Below are 21,646 nucleotides of genomic sequence, written 5' to 3' on the forward strand. Positions count from 1 at the left end.
TTCCAGGCTTTGACCCCCCTCATACTCAGCTCTGCCAGGGCATTTCAGTCCAGCAGCCTCTTCTGTACCAATATTGGGGACCTGACACAGCTTTCATTGTCCCATTGTTGGACTGGCAGCACTCGTGCCTGGGAACAGATGGAGTTTCCAGCTGCCGGGTTCTGAATCTGTTGGAGATTGTTGTGCCATTTTGCATGGGGATTGCTCACATTGGAGACACAACAGACTGTACTTGCTGGAGCTTTGCAGTGGCTTCTGCTTGGATATTTACTGGGTCCTTCAGGGGGTGCTTCAGCTTCTGATGAGATGCTGAAGTGAGGGATCTTTTCCTGGGTTCCATAGCGTGTTTGCCATCTCTTTGCAATTGGGCTTCCTAATGCGTGACTGACATTTTGTTGTTATTTCCATGTTGTCTTTCAAAAAGCAGCTTGAGTGGGAGAGATGTTTTCTGAATTCTGATGTAGGCTAGGAGGAGTTTAAGGCCGTGTGCACTGATAGCTACAGAATGGCCAGGTCTTATCCATGAGATCAGCCTGATCCCCACAGGTCACAAGTCAAAACTGAGACTGTATAGCAACTCCGTGGAAAGTGACCTTTCCAGTGGCAGATCCTCTAGCACAACTTGCCATTTCTAACAGTGCGAGAGGAATTTGTCCCGCCATTCTCACAGCACCCCGAGATTATAAAATGTGCCCCGGTCTGCATATTATTCTGAATGTTCCTAAATGCACCCTCCCTGCTAAGCCCCATCCTTTAGATCACTGGTTTTCAACCTTTTTTTCACATGCGGACCCCTAAACATTTTCAAATGGAGATGGGACCCCCTTTGGAAATCTTAGACGTAGTCTGCGGACTACCAGGGGTCTGCAGAGCAGAGGTTGAAAACCACTGCTTTAGACATTTACTACTCCTTTTTTTATTGTCTTCAGGACTCCTTGTTTGACTGATGGATTGATTCCTTAACCACCTTCCACCCTTTCATTCATGAGGTCTTCTTTCCCACACCTCTTCCTGCTGACTTACCATTTGCAGTGGCAGATCTTTCATCTCAAGATTCTAGCAAGGTTATTGACTTGCTTTCGGTCTCCTTCCTTAAGAGCTGACCCGGAGAGCTCATTCTCACTTTTCTCTCTCGCTCACTTGCTTTTTGTCTTTTGTTCTCTCCTGCTTTTATTCCTCTTTCGTTTCTTTTTTTTTTTTCTTTTTCATTCTCTCTCTTTCCTCCTTTTTAAGGCGAAATCCCTTGTTCTGGGATGCGGAAGGGGTTGTTGAGATCTGTTGTAAAAATCTCAAGCCAGCTCCTGCTCCGGTGGAAGTCAATAGCAAAAGTCCCATGCTTTTTTGTGGGGCATCTCCCCAGCTCTTATTGCAACTGGCCAGCTGAGCCCCCGTGTGGACTGTCTCAGTGGAGAGAAAAGGATTTCATGGTCCAGAGAGACAGAACTGCCATCTACTCCCTCTCAGCTGCCACTCCTAGCTCAGGGCAGTGGCACAGCACCAAGGCAGTTTGCCTTGCCCTGGTTTGTGCCAAACTCCCACAAGTGTCCTCTTCAGGACCTGTCAGTCTGGCCTCTCACCAGCAATAAACTCTTCATTTCATTGCCAGAGTAGTGGCTCTGGCCTCTCTCCTGCTTTGCGAACACATTTGCCTGTTCCCCTCTCAGCTCTCCACTCTGCATGGTGCCCCCGAGGGCACAACCCTTCCCTTTCTCCCTCTGCATTCCCTGAGACTGGCTCTTTGCTTCGCACTGACCCCAGTGAAATATTTAATATGGATGATTTTTCAGTGACCTATCAATCCCACCTCTGCTCCTGTGGGGCGGGCTCACTTTCAGTCAGGCATTGCCTGGGGCTTACCTAGACGCTCCGTCTTCCTGCTCACATCTGCTGCCCTAGCCTTGATCTGCCGATCTCTCATAGGGGTGATACTGTCTAGTCTGAACATCAAGGATCTCACCATCTCTGATCACTGTTTTCCTCCCACACACTACATCCCCTTTGAAATGAAACACTGTCCCTCGCCTCAGGCTAAGTCCAAACTCAGCCCTTCTGTCGTGCCGTGGAATCCTATAACCCTTGTTTTATAATGCATCTTCAAACAAATTGCCCTATCAGAGTCTCTTTCATAATCCAGGTCATACCATTATTTTACATTGGCGCTAATGCCACCCTCCACCTCCGTGGGGCTTGGTGGGGCCAGCGGAGATTGGCGATGGCCCCAGGTGAATTGGGAAGGAGAGCACTTGCATGCATGCAGGCGTGGCGCCGCTCCCTCCAGCAGCTGTAGCCACTCATTGGTCAGCTGGGGGAGGAAGAGAGCTGATTGGTCCCTCACCCTCCCCTTTCATTAATTTAAACTATAACCTGGGCCACGTGGAGCGTCTTTTTTGCTCTGTTTCACCAACCATACGTGTGAGCATCAGTGAAAAGTAACCGAGTCTTAGCGTCAAACAGGCACAATTCCCATTGTCAACTGTCTGTAATGGGCCACTCTCTTACCACTTCAAAAGTTATTTTTCCTCCTTTGGTATCCTGCTGTTAATTGATTTATTTCGTTAGACTGACCTCCCACTTGGTAAGGCAACCCCCATCCTTTCATGTATTTATACCTGCTCCTGTATTTTTCACTTCATGCATCGGATGAATTGGGTTCTAGCCCACGAACGCTTATGCCCAAATAAATTTGTTAGTCTCTAAGGTGCCACAAGGACTCCTCTTGTTTTTATTGTCTTCATCATTATTCTTCCTTCTAAAAGGCTCGCCCTTGCTTCTCCAAGGACATTCAACATGCTGCCCTGATTTCTGAAAGCCAAGGCTGTCCAAGATTGGGAGGGACAGTCTCTATACGAGGACAGGTTGACTTCCTAAGTCCATCAGGGCTTAAAACCAGCAGGAACGCACCCTTATGCCGTACCAGCCCTTCCCTGAAGATGCAGCCTTATTCTCCAGAATCTCAGTTTGCAACTTTAAAAAAAAAAAAAGTTGGTCTCTAGCTGTGATGGTTGCAAAGAAAACTTTTAAAACGTGACTCGAGTGTGACTGAGGCAGATGAGTCTTCAAAGAGACTGGAAGAATAGCTCAGAGAAGAGTGAGCTGCCCCATACACCTCAGGGAGGAGTTAACTCAGATGCCCAATGATAATTTACACACACACACACACACACACACACACACACACACACACACACACACCCCTCAGCAGTGCCAGGCACAGCAAACACAATCATATTGTAAACATCTTCACAATGTACTGTCTCATTTGGTAACTCTGATGCGGGGGCAGGGCTCATTTTGTGGGTGGAGTCTGGAAGAGCCCCGCCCCTCCCTCCCACCTCCTAGTCTGACCCTGATGCCCATTTATTTATTTCTGAGCTGCTGTGTTGAGACTGCCAAACGTTATGCCAGTTGAGGCCAACTGCATTAATGATTTCCTGGCGGAGCTGGCCTGAGGAACACCAATTCTTCTGATAGGCCACAGAAGCTGTTGTGTGGTAACTTTTGGTCCTTCTTCCTGCCGTGTTCTGGGTTGAAAATAACACTTAGCTCTCATAAAGCACCTTTTCATCTGTGGATCCCAAGCACTTTACAAAGGAGCGCAGGATCATTATCCCCATTTTACAGAAGGGAAAACCGAGTCACAGAGCAGTGGAGGGTATTGCAACTCAGTGACAGAGCTGGAAAGGGAACTGAAATCTTCAGATTCCCAGTCAGCTAGACCACTAAACTAGCAGTGAAATACTCTGCAGCACAAATACCAATTTCATGAGTCATCTGCTCCCAGATCTTTCTGAATTTTTGCTCTGCTTATTGCATGTGAGCAATACACTCGTTTTCTAAAGGAAGCAGCTGTGTTGTTGTAATGGCTTTTTTTACATGCCCAAAGGCACTAATTTACATTACGGCCTAATGGGCTGTAAAATTTCAGTTTAAAAAGAGTTTAATTTTTAAGATACTTAAGTCTGAAAAAAGATTTTTTTGGTTTTAATCTGATAACTTCTGAGTGACCAAAATGATTTCTTTTCCCCCTGATTTGGTAAAAAGAAATTTGCTTTCAGGCTGACACATTTTGTGCTGCAGTCAATTTCAGACCAGAGCAAAGGTGTCGTCAGAATTGCAAATTTCTTTTAAATGAGTCTGTAGTCAGCCCTATGGCTTTAGTTATAGAGCTGTTAACAGGCTCCACTATTCGAGGCTATGGCCTTGTCTACACTGGCACTTTACAGCGCTTCAGCTTTCTCGCTCAGGGGGGTGAAAAAACACCCCCCTGAGCACTGCAAGTTGCAACGCTGTAAAGTGGCAGAGTTTACAGTGCACCAGCGCTGGTAGCTACTCCCCTCGTGTGCTCTAGATGGACCTTGGGTCTGACCCAGTGTGGCTGCTCTTATGTTCTTAATATCCAGAGCAATAGTACTGAATGCCAACAGAAAATTTGGAAGGGATGTTAAATCTCACGCTTTAGGACTTTACCCAATCTTGAATTGTTAGAAATTCGGACAAGACTTCACGCGGGAACCAGATTATCCTGAATCTGCTACTGTGTCAGGGCTGGCTCCAGGCACCAGCATTCCAAGCAGGTGCTCGGGGCGGCAGTCTGCAAGGGGCGGCACTCCGTGTGTTTTTGCCGCCCCAAGCAGCGCGCTGAATTGCCGCTGTGGACGGCAGGGGCAGTCCGTGTGCCCTTAGGGCGGCACGCGCGTTTCCGTGGCGGTGGCAATTCAGCGGCAGCTTCTATGTTCAGCTGCCCGCGGCGGCAATTCGGTGGCTTCTGTCTTCCGGCTGAAGACACAAGCTGCCGCCGAATTGCCGCTGCTGCGGAAACGCGCGTGCCGCCCTAACGGCACACGGACTGCCCCTGCCGTCCACGGCGGCAATTCGGCACGCTGCTTGGGGCGGCAAAAACAGTAGAGCCGGCCCTGTACTGTGTGGAGTTCTTGCACCTTCCTTTGACCCATCTGGTGCTGGCCACTGTCAGAGACAGAACTAGATGGACATCAGACCTGCTCCAGTCTGGCAAGTCATCCATTGTCAATTAGGGTTTTTTAATGAAATACCTTTGTTGTGCCACATGGCGCTACTTGTGTCACTAAAGGGGATTACAGTTCAACTGTAACTGATTAGAATTCAGGTTGGGATACTCTTGTTCTGAGTAGTGATTTAATCCACCGGGAGCCCCACTGATTTCAGTGTATGCGTAGTGTAAAGTAAAAGTCAACATGAGATTGGATATCAGTCTGGTCCTTAATGTTTGGAAAGTGCATTGAGGTCTTTGGATGAAAGAAGCTGTATCAACGCAAAAGGGGTTTATTTGTTGCTTGATGTTTCTTTAGCCCTGGGGTAGGCAACCAATGGCACCCATGTCAAAGGCAGCACGGGAGCTGATTTTCAGTGGAACTCACACTGCCCGAGTCCTGGCCACCGGTCTGGGGAACTCTGCATTTTAATTTAATTTTAAATGAAGCTTCTTAAACTTTTTTAAAACCTTATTTACTTTACATACAACAATAGTTTAGTTATGTATTATAGGCTTATAGAAAGAGACCTTCTAAAAACGTTAAAATGTCTGACTGGCCCGCGGAACCTTAAATTTATAAAATAAATAAATGAAGACTCGGCACACCACTTCTGAAAGGTCGCCAACCCCTGCTTTAACATGTTAACTTCATTGGATGGTTTATGTGACGTAGGAGATAGGAGCCCACCTTTCCTGTCTCCACAAAAGCTGCTGCTGCTGCCATTTTTGCAGCAGGGTTTTTTCGTAAACGAAGGGTTTCTAATTGTATTTGATTTCCAGCGTGGAAATCACCCAGCTGGAGGCCTCTGTGGAAATTAGAAATAGTAGCTGGTTTTGCGAGTGTGTAGGTGTGAGGGAGATGTTAAAAAATCCATTGTTGCCTCTAAATACTTAACAAATGTGGCCAGCTTCATTGTTCAAAGTATGGAAACCTAGGTTTGGGGAGGGAGGAGGGGAGAGCTTTTCTTTCTTCAGCTGGCTTTAGTCGTTGTTGTTGATTCAGTTTTAATTTCTCTTCTGGCCGTACGCTGTCAGGAGGAGAGTGCAGAATCTTTCTTGCTCATAGGACTTGCCATACCAGATAAAGCCAGGGTCTATCTAATTCAGTATCCTGTCACTCACAGGCACTAATACCAGCTACTTCAGAGGAAGGTGCAGGAAACCCTGCAGATTTGGCATAACCTGCCTCCAGGGAAAGCATCTTCCTGACCCCCATTAGTTTTTCCGTCTTGCTCTGCAGCATGGCGCCTGGGATCACCTGCTGTGATCATCTCGGTATATCTCACCGCATCAGTTCACTGCTGTTGCCGGAGCCTTAGGCATTGGTGGCACCTGAGTCTCTCCTGTTCTTTGCCTGTTTCTCTCCTCTCTAAAGTAAACGCTCCCAATCTTTTCAGTCTCCTTTTTCTTTTTTTGGGGAGGCGGGTGTTGAACTGCTATTTTGAGGAGCAGGAAGGTTAACAGGCTGCACTGGGCATTTGGGCACTGTAGAAATGCCTGTTGAGCTGGGCTCCTCCCTTCTCTTCCCCGCAGGTGTGTTCTTCACCTTTCACACCTTTCATCTGGAGAGCGGCCATGACTACCTGCTCATCACCGAAAATGGCAGCTTCACCCAGCCGCTGAAACAGCTTACCGGGTCCCGCCTGCCTTCCCCCATCAGCGCCGGGCTCTTTGGGAACTTCTCCGCTCAGATCCGCTTCGTCTCGGACTTCTCCATGTCCTATGAGGGATTCAACATCACCTTCTTGGGTAAGAGCAAAGACTGATTCTTGTCACAAATTGAGTTTGCTGGCGGGAAGTGCCTTGGAGATCAATCCTCTGCCTAGCCACATTCACGCCACTGATGCACCTGAGCCCTGAACTGAAGTGCTTCGAGGACTTCTACAGGGTCCCTCTCCGCATGATCGTTCAGTCCTGGCTGCTGTACAATTTGCAATCAGGGTGACCTGAGCCAAGATCGAACTGATGACCAAATATAAAAGACCCATTCCCCTGAGCCATCTGATGATGATGATGATTATTAATTTTATTTGTATTACCATAGCTCCTAGGATCCCTAGACAGGGACCAGTATCCATCCATCCATTCTTCATTTTAAATCAGAAATTTTAAGGGATATTTCCCCTTTTTTTTATTTTATTCCGTGTCTTCTGATCCATGCAAGAACAATATTAATAAAAATGTACCTGTGTAATTATATTTCTTCATTCTTGCATGGCATCAGCCAGTGGACTAAATCTGCTGAAATTAAATCCCTCTGCACAGGTATTTATCATCCCCTCCCAGCTGGCTTTTTGTTTTCTCCTCTGTTCCTGGGAACCCAGTTTCTTCTATGTTTGCCAGCCTTCCTTGCTCCAAATACCCCCATTCCCGGAATACTAAATCAGAATCACTGCTAGGGCACAGCAGTTCCATTCTCAGCCCAGGAAGCTGTGGCAGATGGGATGCCTTAGAAAGAGACTCTAAGCAATCTGGACTCTTTGGAGAAAGGAGCCTAGCTGGTCACTCCTGTCGCCTGGCTGGTCTCCTTGTACATTGGTCCTGTGCCCTGCTCATATGCCAAGGGCACTTCATCAAGCCAGCTGCAGCTGGTTCTGGTTGATCTTAGAGAGAATACATGTCTTGCAAAGCCTCAGCCTTTAGATTAGCCTGATGGCATTGCTGGGAAGCTGGAACGGTACATTTCTTTGCTCAAGACGTTGTAATAAAAGAGTCGCTGATAGAAGCAGGCACCCTGGAGCCTAGGAGGGCATTAAGGGATGTAGAGCTCTGAAATGGCTTGGGCCTGATGCTGGCCACCTCAACTTCTATTCATCTCAGTGGAGCTGGCGGGCGCTAAGCGCTTTGCTTTATTCATTATTTGTATCACAGTAGCATCTATGGGCTCCAACCGAGTCTGGGGTCTCATTGTGCTAGGCTGTGTATAAACCAGTAAGAGACAGCCCCTACCCCAAAGAGCTTACAATCCATACAAGAGGGACAAAAGACAGAAAGTGAAACTGAGGCACAGAGGGGCGAAGTGTCTTGCGTTAGGTCACCCAGTAGATCAGTGATAGAGCCAAGAACAGAACCAAGCTCTCATGATACCAAGTTCAGTCCCCTACCCATCAGACCATGCCACCTTCCTCGCAGGGTCAGGTCCCATGTAATTGTACAGTAGACTGGTTTCCCTAAGACCAAATTTCACATATACAAACATCTGCTCTGCCCGCAAAATATACCTGGTGCCGCTAGATAAAGACCTTAGCAGATGCATATTTGCATATGCAGAACAGGTGATTGCACATGCAAATGGTCACTTGACTTGTGTAAGCTCCCTTTACAGTGTGGAGGTGGGTGTTTTGCACTTGCCCATCTGAACACGTGGCCGTGATTTCTGGTGTGTTTGCCCAGGTGCACATTTTGATGGCACTGCATTTTGAAAATACAGTTGCTGCTGTCTGGCTCCTCAGAAGCCTCATGCATTAGGGTAGACTCTGTACAGAACAAAATCACTGTTCTATATCTTATCTGTACCTCCTCGGCTTTGAGGGCAACAGCTGCAAAATACCGCCTGACGGGGCGAAAAGTGACAAAAATTGTGGGGATAATGCCTGATGCTGTGCTTGCAGTTATTTCTCTAGGCATAGGTAGCTAGTGTACCTTCATGCGCTGCTATGGATGGGGTAGAAAACAAAGCATTGATTTTAAATACTTGTATTAGGGCTTCTGAAACCAGGAGTTCAAGTCTGTTCCGCCTAAACCCCCGCAGCAAACAGAGCTAGTCAAAAAAGTTTTCATTCACATTTTGATGAAACATGGCTTTTGACCAAACAGAAATTTGCACAAGAATGTGTCCCTCTCTATCAATATTTTTCAGGAGTTTTGTCAAAATTGTTTTTTTTTCTGTTTGTCAGCTAAAAATGGGAATCCGCTATATATATTTTTTTTAATTTTTGGTTGTCCTAAACTAAATAACTTTTGTTTTGGGGGTTTTCTTTTTTAACGAAAACCTGAACAATTCGTTGAAAAATGTTTGTCTTCAGAATGTTTTGTGGCAAACGAAATATATTTTCCAACCTGCTTTAACAGCAAAGGCCCTTCCGGTTTGCAGCTTAGCCATTCTTCCATGGTCCCTTAGCAGGATGTTTTGTCTCATTCACTCTGTGGATTAGCAATTCAGAAGCAGCAGAAGTCCCAGTTGCATGAATCCAGCCTCATTCCACTAAAGCAAATAAAGTGAATATCAAGCAACTTACTGTATGTGTGTCTTTCTGGATGACACTTTTAAAAGCTAGCTCTAAATGGAGCAGACAGGAAGTCAAAAATCTCTATGGCATTTTACAGAAGTGGCATTTTTGCCCCTGGTTTCCTTGGCTCAAGTTCCTCACATCCTGTTTTGCAATGTGCAGCATGTCAGTTGGCTTCTGGATTCCACCCCAGAGGTGGGTGCATTTCAGTGGTTTCTGCAGTCTGTCGGGCACTTTACGCCATCATTTCAGGATGAAAGGTGTGACAGTAATGTAGGGTAGGTGCTGTCTCCAGGCTGACTGAATAGAGCAGGTGTGAGAGAGAGCAATGCAGACTTGAATACAACAAGGGTGCCAAGGGGGGCTCTTGGGAAGAAGAGAAGATGGGAAAGAACTATTGGATTTGACTTCCCATGTCATTGACACCCGTCCAATGGGAGAAGAAAATGTTTCCATTCTGACTTGGTACCATTGGTGGTGTTGTGCACTCACATGAATCTGGGGTCAATGATGGAGAATGAGGCCCAGTGTCGGGTTAAATCTAGAGCGCTGTTGACTGCTCCCCTAGGATGAAACTCACCCCTGTTTTGAGGGTTTAAGTGGAACTTGCGTCTTGCGCTGGCCTGGTGCCGGCCCCTTTGCCTTGGCATGAATTACACCCAGGCTGCAATCATAACACCGAGCACTGTTGTCACCAGTGCATCATTTCTGTAGCTCCTTGTGGGCGGGGGAGGGGAGCCCGATGAGTCACCCCCTAACGCAACGTCCTCGTACCCCTCCTTAGAGTACGACCTGGAGCCCTGCGACGAGCCCGAAGTCCCGGCCTACAGCATTCGGAAGGGCCTGCAGTTCGGCGTGGGGGACGTGCTGACCTTCTCCTGCTTCCCCGGGTACCGGCTGGAGGGCGTGTCACGCATCACCTGCCTGGGGGGTAGACGGCGTGTGTGGAGTTCGCCTCTGCCAAGGTGTGTTGGTAGGTGGTCATGTGCTTTCATTTTGCTTGGTCGACGTATTCTATCGTAATATGAAACGGGCAGGGGCGTGCGCCGGTGGCGTGCGGCATCCCTGCCCTCCCCCCCAGGGCCACATCTTTGTGCTCACCGGGTGGGCAGGGAGGGAGAGGGAATGAGCAGCAGCTCTGGAGACAGTCCACGGAGCAGCAAGTAAATCATAGGGTATCGGGGGAGGGTTGGGGGGGGGGGGCTGCATCCCTGATGAAAAGTCTCGTGAAGATGGCTAGAAAACAATACCCTTTCCACCGAGTCCCAGAGAACACGGAAACGTGGGGCACAGGGGACTTAGGAGGAGACGCCCACAAGCGAGCGGACCAGGAGTTCATACAGAGATTGTCTCCTGGAAAACAGTGCCCTTCCTATGCCCCCGCCCCGCCCCCCCATTGCCCCGCCCCCAACCTCCTCCCATGGCCCAGTCCCCACCTCATCCTCCCATTGGCCCCTGCCCTCCCCTCCCTTTGCCCAGCCCCCCCCACCTCTTCTTTCCATTGGCCCCTCTTCACCACCCAGTGACCAGCCTCCACCTCCTCCTCCTCCCATTGGTCCCTGCCCTCCCTTCCCACTGGCCATTGCATATCATCTCTGGGGCACCGACAGCAATTTTTTACATAGAGGAGTGATCCTAGGGCAGTATTTCATGTACATTTTTTAGTTTCTTGTAACGCAATCTGACAGTTAGAAATAAACAGACAACACCGGGTTATCAGCCATCTCCCTGCAGACCATGAGCAAGTCCTCCACCGACGGCCAGTGGGCTAGAGCATGCAGTTTGAGAGCCCTCTGCTTTAGGGATAATCCCTGATCCATTTATCCCGCCGCTTCCAGTCTGGCAAATCCTGCCATTTCGAATCTGTCTATAAATGGGAGGAACCTGTTGCGGCCGAGGCAGAGACGGCATCCCACAGAGAGCAAGGCTGTCTCTGCAGTCTGCAGCGCGTTGCCTGTGAGTCCTGTCATGCTGAATCCACTTCCTAGCACTGCTTAATGTCCCGGTCACAAAGTCACATCATCCTGCCATGACAAGCACCCGTTCCGGGGCACGCATAGTAATCAGGTTGCAGGGAAAGCTAATCAGGAAAATAGAAATCAAAAGGAGTCATAACACCGCTTTAAATTCGATCCACAGACATCCGCGCTATGCGAACATAATGGCTTCTACTTATCCGGTTTACTCCTGGTTTTAAATTAACATGTTGGTTTTATAATAATGGATCAAATGTACTGTCTGATGGTTTGCAGGGAACTCTGGTGTTTGGGTGACTAGTTCCAGGATGCTGGTAATCAGATTCTCAACTGTGTGTGTGTTAGCCTTGTGTAAAAGAATACAGTCAGGAATTTTATGCCTGATTTTTCCATCACCTGCTACTACTTTACGTGTTTGCAGAGGGCATGCAACGGCCTTTTCCTGTAAAGAAATCAGTGCTGAAATACTTTTTGTGAGGGAGACTAGGGTCAGCAGTTACAACTGAGCAAATATCCGCAGACATTCCCCGTGGATATTTGCTTGAATGATATAACACGGTTCCTTTGGCTATGCTAGCACCACCTCTTTAAAAGAGGAGTAAGTGCCATGGAGAACCAGCCCTCTGCCCTGTGATCAAGTGCTCCCCAGGCTACGGTTAAGGGAAATAGGATGGACAGATAGGAGCCCAGCGGAACTGACCAACCCTCTCGCTGAAAACTGGGGCTGCCCAAGAGGAGTCACGGTCCTATGGCAAATGCGTAAGACCTAGTAGTTCTTTGGCTCTCTGAGCTCTTACAGAATCACGGGACTGGAAGGGACCTCGAGAGGTCATCTAGTCCAGTCCCCTGCACTCATGGCAAGACTAAGTATTATCTAGACCATTCCTGACAGGTGTTTGTCCAACCTACTCTTGAAAATCTCCAATGATGGAGATTCCACCACCTCCCTTGGCAATTTATTCCAGCGCTTAACCACTCCGACAGTTGAGAAGTTTTCCCTAATGTCCAACCTAAACTGCCCGGGCTGCAATTTAAGCCCATTGCTTCTTGTCCTCAGAGGTTAAGAAGAAGAATTTCTCCCTCCCCCTTGTAACAACCTTGTATGTACATGAAAATTGTTATCATGTCCCCTCTCAGTCTTCTTGTCCCTAGTTAGTGTTAATAGCACCCTCTAATTTAATAGGAGGTGAGGGAAGTAATAGGACACTGCTCTAGTCACGTGTCCATGTAGACTTCATCCTGAGTTACTCAGCGGGCTCTGTGGTTTCTGTAAATGTCTCAGGATGCCCTTGGGGCCTTCACTGCTCAGGGAAGATCATGAGAGCCTTTTCCCTTTACAGGGGAAGGGTTTGGTACCAGCTTTCACATTGCGTTGAACAAATGCTTCCTTATTCAGCCTGTATTTGGTCCTCTCTTCTGCACGGACACCAGCTTTACGTCAAGCTAGTCTCAGTGTTATCTACCTGCTCTTATGCTGATGGCTCCCTTAGGAACCTGCCTGTGCCTTACTTTGGAGAGACAAGCTGCAAATGGATCACCATGAGTGATGCAAAAGAGGCCTGGCGGTTCTTAGACACAAGTAAAGCAAAGCGAGTGGCTACTTAGAGCAACACTCTTTTGTAGGCCCCATTTCCCATGGAGGCTCTGCCCTATCTCGCTCTCTGGTAGTAGGTTTGGAGAGGAGGAAAAATCAAGCCCTTGCCAGAATTTCATCCCCCTGCCCTCCAGTAGCCGGGTCAAAGAAGAAAGGCAGTGCCTTGCTTGACTTACCGCCCTCACTGGGATCTTGGGACCTCACTAACCATAAGGCCAGCCAAGTAACAGAGTAGCTTCAGTGGTCTGAAGAGGTGGGGAGCACAGAAGCCGGTTCCCTTGCGAAGGTACAGACTTAACACGCAGGGTGAAGCTACCTAGCAGGTGTGCAGGCATCTGAATCAATATTTGCCTGATCAATTCCGTCTGAGAGTCTCGGGTGAATTCCTTGTGACATACCTGAAAGATACGATGGCAGGGGGAGGTGCTTTGTTCTAGGGTGAACGCCAGCCTGGATGATTGTTAATGCTTTGAAATGTATTCAAAGGTGCAAGCAGGGAGGGAACATAGCTGCTTAATGGTATCTGATGCACAGAATCTTGAAACCATCACATCTCCAGGCCCTTAAATTGCTTTGTACAATAGATTGCATGTGTCAATGAAAGGTTCTTTTTAATTCTGGGGGGAGAAAAGTAACTTTGAAAGCCATGTGCATTAGATTATAACAAAAGCCAATGTGATTTCACTGCAGCCTGCTAAGGCCAATTCTTTGCCCTGATTAGTCTTCACAGCAGCCTACTTGATGCAATGCTGAAACAGCTACTGGTGTGGCAAAGAGTAGGTAGGAATCAAGGAACTAATAATAATGTTCTGGGTATTATGTAGTGATAGGATCTCTAAGAAAAGGGCTGTGGTTTATGGTGAGAGTGCAGGACTACATCTGAGTGGGGAATGGTTTCCTCAGATTGTGAGAAGGTTTGAGATTTAAATTTTTTTTCCTGTCCTGAATTGGACTGAAAAGTCAAAATCTCAAAGATTTTCACCCACCGACAGACTGATATTCCTTTTTTGTAATTTGGGTCAGTCAAAATGTGTCATTTCAGCAGTTTCAAAATGTTTGCTTTTGCTTTTCACCTTTTAAAAATTATTTTTTACTTTTCTCCTAGTAAAAGTTAACAAAACAATTTAAACAAAAAGTCATTTCAAGCCCCAAAATGATTTTTTTTTTTTGTTTAGAAAAAGTCAACGGGATGTTTTGACAATTTCAAAACTTTGTTCAAATTTTCGAATTGGGAGGCTCATCAGAGCTGACCCTTTCCCACAAACTGATTCAGTTTTCATAAATCAGCATTTTGCAAGGAAGATTCCAGACTTGCTCTGCACAGGACTAGGAGTTAGGACTCCCAGGTTCTATATCTACCTCCTCCATGGGCTCACTGTTAGATAAGCCACTTACAGCTTGATTTTCAGAAGCGCTGAGTGCTCACAGCTTCCTTTGGGAGTCCGTAGAAGCAGTGATTGCTCAGGACCCCAGAAAATCAGGCTTATTAATTCCTCTGTGCCTCATTTTCTCAAGTGCTGTTGTTGTTGTGTTATTTTCCAGTAACACCCAGGACCCCCAACCAATATCCAGGCCTTGTTGTGCCGTGTGCTGTATAGACCCATAATACGAGACAAACCTTGCCTAGAAAGGCTTCCAATCTAAATAGACAAGACAGACAAAAGAAGTATTATTATCCCCACTTTATAGATAGGGAGCTGAGACGCAGAGAAATTAAGAGATTTGCCCAGGGTCACACTGGGAGTTAAACCCACTTCTTCTGAGTCCCAATCCAATGCTGTCACCCCGAGGCCATCCTTCCTCTGGAAAGTAGCTTGCTTTGAAAATGTGAGCCATTCAGACACTGTGGAATCCAAACTTTGGCTTGAACTGAAATGCTACAGGGTTCATGTTTGTCTTAGGAGACAGTGTAGACAAAGGACCCAAGTAGGTGGAGCAGGGGAGAAAACCCAGTGGAAACGTGGAGTGTGACAAAAGGAGTAAAGAGAAATTCTAATGACAAAATAAATATAGTCTATATCCTGTCTATTGGTCTGCCTGTCAGGGTCAGCTGAGCATTTCTGCAATTCTCTCCCTAATAGGGGGCTGGCTTTTGTTCACCTACAGAAAATGGGGTGGGGTTCAAGTGACTCGCCTTTGAAAAATCTCCGGGCTTAAATTTTGGGAGGAAACAAAGGTGAGTGAACTTGGACTAGTTTGGGAACCAAAAAATGAATATGAGGCAGTGGGAAAACCTTCATATCTCCACAAGCTTCTCCCATTCCTTGCTGAAATTACTAGAGCTGGCAGCTGCAAGGTTGGGGAGAGAAGTGCTGGGTCAGTAAAGGATTAGGAAGCTTTGAAATAATGTCAGATAGTGAATCCCCGATCTGCTATTGTATCACTAGAGCTAAGGGCATAATTACCAATGAACAGTGTCTCGGATTTTGCCTGTTTTCTGTCTTCAACTTTATTTTCGGGAAGATTGTGAAGTTCACAGATTTGGTTATTATTTAAAATTATTTGTGAATTTCAACTCCGCATATTTTCCTGCACAACTAGCCTTTACCGTTGTAAGAGTTTGTTACCAATATTCAACGGCTGACTTATGAAATATTGTCTGTGTGGGTTNTCTGCCTGTCAGGGTCAGCTGAGCATTTCTGCAATTCTCTCCCTAATAGGGGGCTGGCTTTTGTTCACCTACAGAAAATGGGCTGGGGTTCAAGTGACTCGCCTTTGAAATATCTCTGGGCTTAAATTTTGGGAGGAAACAAAGGAGTGAACTTGGACTAGTTTGGGAACCAAAAAATGAATATGAGGGAGTGGGAAAACCTTCATATCTCCACAAGCTTCTCCCATTCCTTGCTGAAATTACTAGAGCTGGCAGCTGCAAGGTTGGGGAGAGAAGTGCTGGGTCACTAAAGGATTAGGAGGCTTTGAAATAATGTCAGATAGTGAATCCCCGATCTGCTACTGTATCACTAGAGCTAAGGGCATAATTACCAATTAACAGTGTCTCGGATTTTGCCTGTTTTCTGTCTTCAACTTTATTTTTGGGAAGATTGTGAAATTCACAGATTTGGTTATTATTTAAAATTATTTGTGAATTTCAACTCTGCATACTTTCCTGCACAACTAGCCTTTACCGTTGTTAAGAGTTTGTTACCAGTATTCAACGGCTGACTTATGAAATATTGTCTGTGTCGGTTAGTTAAATAGAAGGGGTCTGGTTTTGTTTTTTGTGTCTCGGGTGACTTGTATAAGCAGACAGGCAAATGGTTGAATAGCACAATGTAACATGCACTTCAAAATGTTCTTTCGGGCCCTGATTCAGGAAAGCATTTAAGCATGTGCTCAAGTCCTGTCGATTTCACAGTTAGGCAGGTGCATAGGTGCTTTCCTGAATCAGGGCCTCAGGGACTAATGGTACATCCAAGCTTAAACTGTTATTTTTTTTCTTTTTGCAAATAGCTGCGCTAGTAAAGCTCAGCTCTTTGAATGTTCATAGACCAGACACGGTTGTATTAGGATTAATTTTTTAATCTGAATATTCACAGAATTTTCTAAACCCTATTCGCTCAGCCCTGCTCATTGCTGAAATGCCAGTTGCACTTGAAGAGAGAGCACAAGGCAATGTGGATTTGGGGTGTGTGTAAGGGACCAAGTGCCCTATACACAAACATGCAGGGATTCAGATACATATTGCGAGTATTTCCATATGGTTATTAAAATGTTTCTTTGTGTCTTCCCACAGCTGAATGTGGCTCATCTGTAACTGGAACTCAAGGGGTTCTGTTGTCCCCCAACTATCCAATAAACTACAATAACAACCATGAATGCATCTACTCCATCCAGACCCAGCCAGGAAAGGGAATCCAGCTGAAAGCCAGGACTTTTGAACTGGAGTCAGGGGATGTTCTCAAGGTAATGCCTCTCTCTCCTCTGTTGGAAAGTAACACTCTGGAGAATGTATGGAGACACTTGTAAAAGACAAATATCATTCTGAATGTTTCCTTCTGGGTTAGCCAATTACCCGTTGACTGAAACACACCCCTTCGAAAGGCCACTGTGCAGCTTCATCAAGCAAAATCCAGTTATCTTGAAGTTTATCAATGATTGCTATCATTTGTGTCATGGTAGCACCCAGAAGCCCTGCTCATGGACCAGAGCCCATTGTGCTAGGGGCTGTACAGACACAGAACAAAGGGACAGTTCCTGCCCACAGTCTAATTAGTGTCAGCAGCATCTCTGGGAAGCGTTACAGCCTTGAGTCTTTGGGATAAAATGTGAGATCTGTAAAGAGAGATGAGGCAGATATTTAGAGTGGTGCACATCTGGACATAGAAAAAGTTTTGCATTATTTGTGTCCACAAAGCTTGTAGGGCAGGTTTAGCAACCTCTAGCCATCCCGAGACCCAGCAAAGCATTACTGAATTTGCATCAGCATCAGGGATGGGTAAAGTCATTTGGATAAAACAAGGAACTTACTTGTAATTTTTGGCTAAATATGGACATTCCAAAGTAGTGCTAAGAGATGAACCAAGTGGTATTTGCAGTGTGGATTAAACAAGTGAATGGCTGGTTAGTAGTGGGAAAACTTAAAGGAAATGTTTTTCTCTCAGTCTGGTATTCAACTTGGGTACCCGGCCTTTTTTGGACGCTTTACCAACCCCTCCAAACTTCTTGAGTTTCAGACTTTGTTGATTAGCCCCTTCATTGTCTATCCAACTCTCCTTTGCTGTATGTCTTCATGTGCATTCATTGCTGGTGAAAGCTACTGGGCTAATAGCCCTGGAAGCTGCACTGTGCGGCACGGGCATCAGCCATATGGAGTTCCACCAGGCTACTCTCTGCCATCCCCAGGAGGGCGGGAGAAGAAGCTTGGCCTTCATGTTCTTTCAGTCCTTGAAATCATTCGCCCGAGACTGCCAACAGGGCTGCCCATTGGAGTGTTGTTTGTAATGATATAGATACACATGTTGTCCCACCCCTTGGAAACTGGACTCAACTCTCCAAATGGGTCACTAGACAGCCAGCCAACCAGTAGTTATCATTTAGGGCCTGATCCAAAGCCCCTTGAAATCAGTGGAAAGACTCTCTTTAACTCTAGATCAAGAAATGCAACTGAACCTCAGCAATGTCTGTGGTTGGGGTACCTCGCTGGGGTTAGAGAGAGAGCTGCAAATGACTGTGTATTTGTGTGATGTCTGTGAAACAACATCCCACTGTCCATGGGCACTGTGCGGTTTGTGTTGCAACTATGCATTAGTTTGCAGTGCTCTGGTATCACAAGCCTCTGTAGAGCCAAACCTTCCCAATTCTCACTATTATCTGGGAGACGCGCTGCTCATGGCTGTCTTTTGCACACAGAATAAATAAAAGCAACATTAATACACCACAAAATGTTCTCTGCTCCTTGCATGCGTTAGCTTAGTATTCATTGTTTCATGATGCTTCGCAGTCTGCTAATAAACATGTAAGTAAAGTATATAGTCTGTAAAAATAGTAATATCACTGCAACTTCAGCTAGCAAGTCCTTGCTGAGAGGTGGGGAAAGGTCTCAGTCTTTTATGTAAATGATGTAGTGTGCTCTTTAGATTGATAAAAGGTAATGGAAATATCCTGCACAGACCAGCTAAGAGGCTGTTTTTCCCCCCTAAAAAAACGGAAAATATTTTGTGTCTTATGGTAGCTAGATAGAGATGCGGCTCTAATCTGGCAGCTTCCGACACCCCACAGAGCAGCAGACACTGCACAATGTGCAGAAATGTTTGGAAACATCCATTAATAGAGGGGAAAATGACTCCGTTTCAGAGATTTGCTGGAACGCCAGGGGGTCACTCCCTGAAGCCAAACTTCCATTCTTATCCACATCATTGTAAAGCAGCAAGTACGAACCCGGAGGATGCGCGAGGTTCTTCGTATTATTTTTGTGTGTCTAAGTGTCAAGGCTGATTTGCCAAAAAAACAAATAATAAAAAAAAGATTATTTAAACGCAAAACGCCAGACCCGAGCTCTTCAGCAGTGCAGCGCCCACTATTCTATTCATCTGCATTTACAAGTTTCAAGACTCATATAGAGGGAGACAAATCTAGGCCGTGTTATATTAACCACAAAGAACTGCCTTTTGTAGGGAGCATTATTACAAGTTCCATGCTACTGTGCTAAGCCATCTCGCCGGAAAACATCTGTCCTTATTTGAGTGTTGTATTTATTCGGTGCGAGGTGGGCTGAATCCCCCGACACGCTATCCACAGATTCACTGAAAAGAGAGATTTCCTACTAGTGCAAAGCAGGATTAGGTTGTTGGCATGTTGGCCTAACCTAATGTGTACTGACATCAGCTCCCTACCGACTAGCGCTCATATGCTGGAGAGAGAAAGATTTGGGCAGAAAGATCGGGAGGTAATGTTAAACTCCACTGAAATACCCTGGACTGGGAGGAACGTTCCGGTCAGAGCAGGAAACGTAAATGTTTCATTAATCTCTTCTGTCGTATTTATATGGCCCCCATTACCGTGGGATCTGAGCTCCTCATAACCTTGAATGTATTTATCCTCACAACACCTCGTGAGTAGGGAAGTATTTCTCTCCTCATTTACGGGTCTGAAAATGAGGCACGGTGAGACTAGGCCTCGTCTGCCCTAGAAAACTAGGTCGGTTTAACTACGTTGCTCAGGGTTGTGAAAAATCCCCACCCGTGAGTGGTGTAGCTAAGTCTCCATGTAGACAGCGCTAGGTTGACAGAAGAATTCTTCCATCAGCCTAGCTACTGCCTCCTGAGGAGGTGGATTTCCTATACGGATGGAGAATCCCTCTCATTTACATAGGTTGTGTCTACACTGTAGTGCACGGTCACAAAGGAAGTCTGTGTCAGGACAGGGAATTAAACCCAGGTCTCTCAAGTCCTAGGTTAGGGCCCTAATCCCAAACCAACCTTCCTCACTGCTGACCCAGGGACAGGTGTTACTCACAGACATCAGCAATGTGATCCATTGTTTCATCCCAGATTGTCTGTATCATGGCAAATGACAACTTGCAGCAGTTGTGTGTGTATGTTTTTGCCCAACAAAAGGAGGTGCATTAGGTTAGCCACAAGGCTAAATTTTGTGTGTCTGTACTACCAGGGTGAAATGGATGGCTCAGGTCATCGGCAAACATGATAAGGAGACTTCCCCTCTGGGTGGTTAATTAACATGGCCATTTGGTGGCCTAAGTGAAAATATTTGGTGGTTTCAGCCCAGTTCCTATTACACGGGTGACTCCAGTCACAAAAACCATCCTCAGAATTGACCACCGATGTCACTGTGACAGAGAGAACTCTTACGTGGTTGTGGGGTGGGGAAGCAGCTGGCGCTGGTGAGCTACTCCTGAAAATGACACACAGGATGTGACCCAGCTGGCTCTAATCAGCCCCTCCATCCTGTCAGAGGCTGCTGGCAGTGGGAGGGGTTTGGGTCCCATGTAAATCCAGACCCAGCTCATTCCAAAGGGTGGCAGAAGCAAAGCAGCACCAGAGAAGGGTGTGCTACTGTAGGAACATCAGAGGGGTGACCTAAAAGCAAATGGGTGTAGATCAGTGGTTCTCAAACTTTTGTACTGGTGACCCCTTTCACATAGCAAGCCTCTGAATGTGAACCCCCTTGGCAATTAAAAATACTTTTTCTATATATTTAACATCATTATAAATGCTGGAGGCAAAGCGGGGTTTGGGGTGGAGGCTGACAGCTCGCCACCCGCCCAGTGTAATAACCTCATGACCCCCTGAGGGGTCCCGACCCCCAGTTTGAGAACCCCTTGTGTAGATGGTGATAAAATACATACTGAGGCACGCCTTTTTAAGAAGTGCTGCATTTCCCAGCTTCCTCCCCGACTCCATTCCTTCCCATTTCCGTGGTGGTCCCGTCATTCTGGCCCATCAGTCAGTAGCCCGGTGACAGGCATCCTTGTGGATGTTCATTAGCATGTTCAGTGATTAAACGGGTGCCACCGTGATAACACCGGGTGGCTCTTTGTCCCCCTCTAGTGGCTAGACCCCTGAAGTACCAAATATACAATTTTTTTTTTTAATCTTCCAGGTCTATGACGGTAACAACAACTCTGCTCGCTTGCTGGGCTCCTTCAGCCGCACTGAGATGCTGGGCACCCGTATCAACAGCACCTCCAGCAGCATGTGGCTTGAATTTATCTCCAACAGCGAGAACACGAGTAAAGGCTTTGAGCTACAGTTTTCTAGTAAGTCACAGGCCTGCTTGCTCATGAGATGACAAACCCAGACTGTCATTGTTGCGCCGAGAGGCTCCAACTGAGACCAAAGTCCCACTGCGTGAGGCGCTGTACAAACCCATACTGAGAGACAATCCTTGCCCTAAAAAGCCAGTAGCCTAAATAGACATCACAGAGAAAGTATGGCAGAGAAGAAACATTCTTATCCTCATATTGCAGATGGAGAGTTGGGAGACAAAGAGATTAAGCCCTGGACGGTCTACACTTAAACATTTTAGTGGCATAGCCGTGTCAGTTAGAAGTGTGACAAAGTCATCCCTAGAGTAGATGGAATTATACTAGTAAAAGGTCCTTTGGCCAGTATAGCTTATTTCATTCATGGAGCTGGTATAAGCTGCATCTCCACAAGGAAGATGTGTCAGTACAGCTGTATGGGGATAGTTATTCCAGCAAACCCTTTCTAGTGGAGACAAGGCCTGGGGAACTTGCCAGAGGTCCCACAGAAAGTCTGACAAAGCTGGGCACTGAAATCCCTGGAGTCCCAGTCCAGTGTCTTAATCACAAGACCATGATTCATTGAACATTCCTTCTCTCCCACTAGCCGTGAGATCCACATTAGGAGAAGAAAAT

The 21,646-nt window shown here is 46.5% G+C and overlaps 1 protein-coding gene across 1 annotated transcript in view; it reads left to right on the forward strand.

Moving 5' to 3' along the window:
- Positions 1-21,646, forward strand: part of CSMD2 (CUB and Sushi multiple domains 2) — a 560,683-nt gene that overhangs the window by 366,923 nt on the left and 172,114 nt on the right. The window contains exons 20-23 of the mRNA XM_034754071.1: positions 6,545-6,760; positions 10,025-10,213; positions 16,544-16,713; positions 20,869-21,025. Of these exons, the coding sequence (XP_034609962.1) occupies positions 6,545-6,760; positions 10,025-10,213; positions 16,544-16,713; positions 20,869-21,025 (732 nt within the window). The remainder of the gene's footprint in view (positions 1-6,544; positions 6,761-10,024; positions 10,214-16,543; positions 16,714-20,868; positions 21,026-21,646) is intronic.

The sequence above is a fragment of the Trachemys scripta genome, chromosome 20, assembly GCF_013100865.1.
Source record: "Trachemys scripta elegans isolate TJP31775 chromosome 20, CAS_Tse_1.0, whole genome shotgun sequence".
Taxonomy (NCBI): domain Eukaryota; kingdom Metazoa; phylum Chordata; order Testudines; family Emydidae; genus Trachemys; species Trachemys scripta.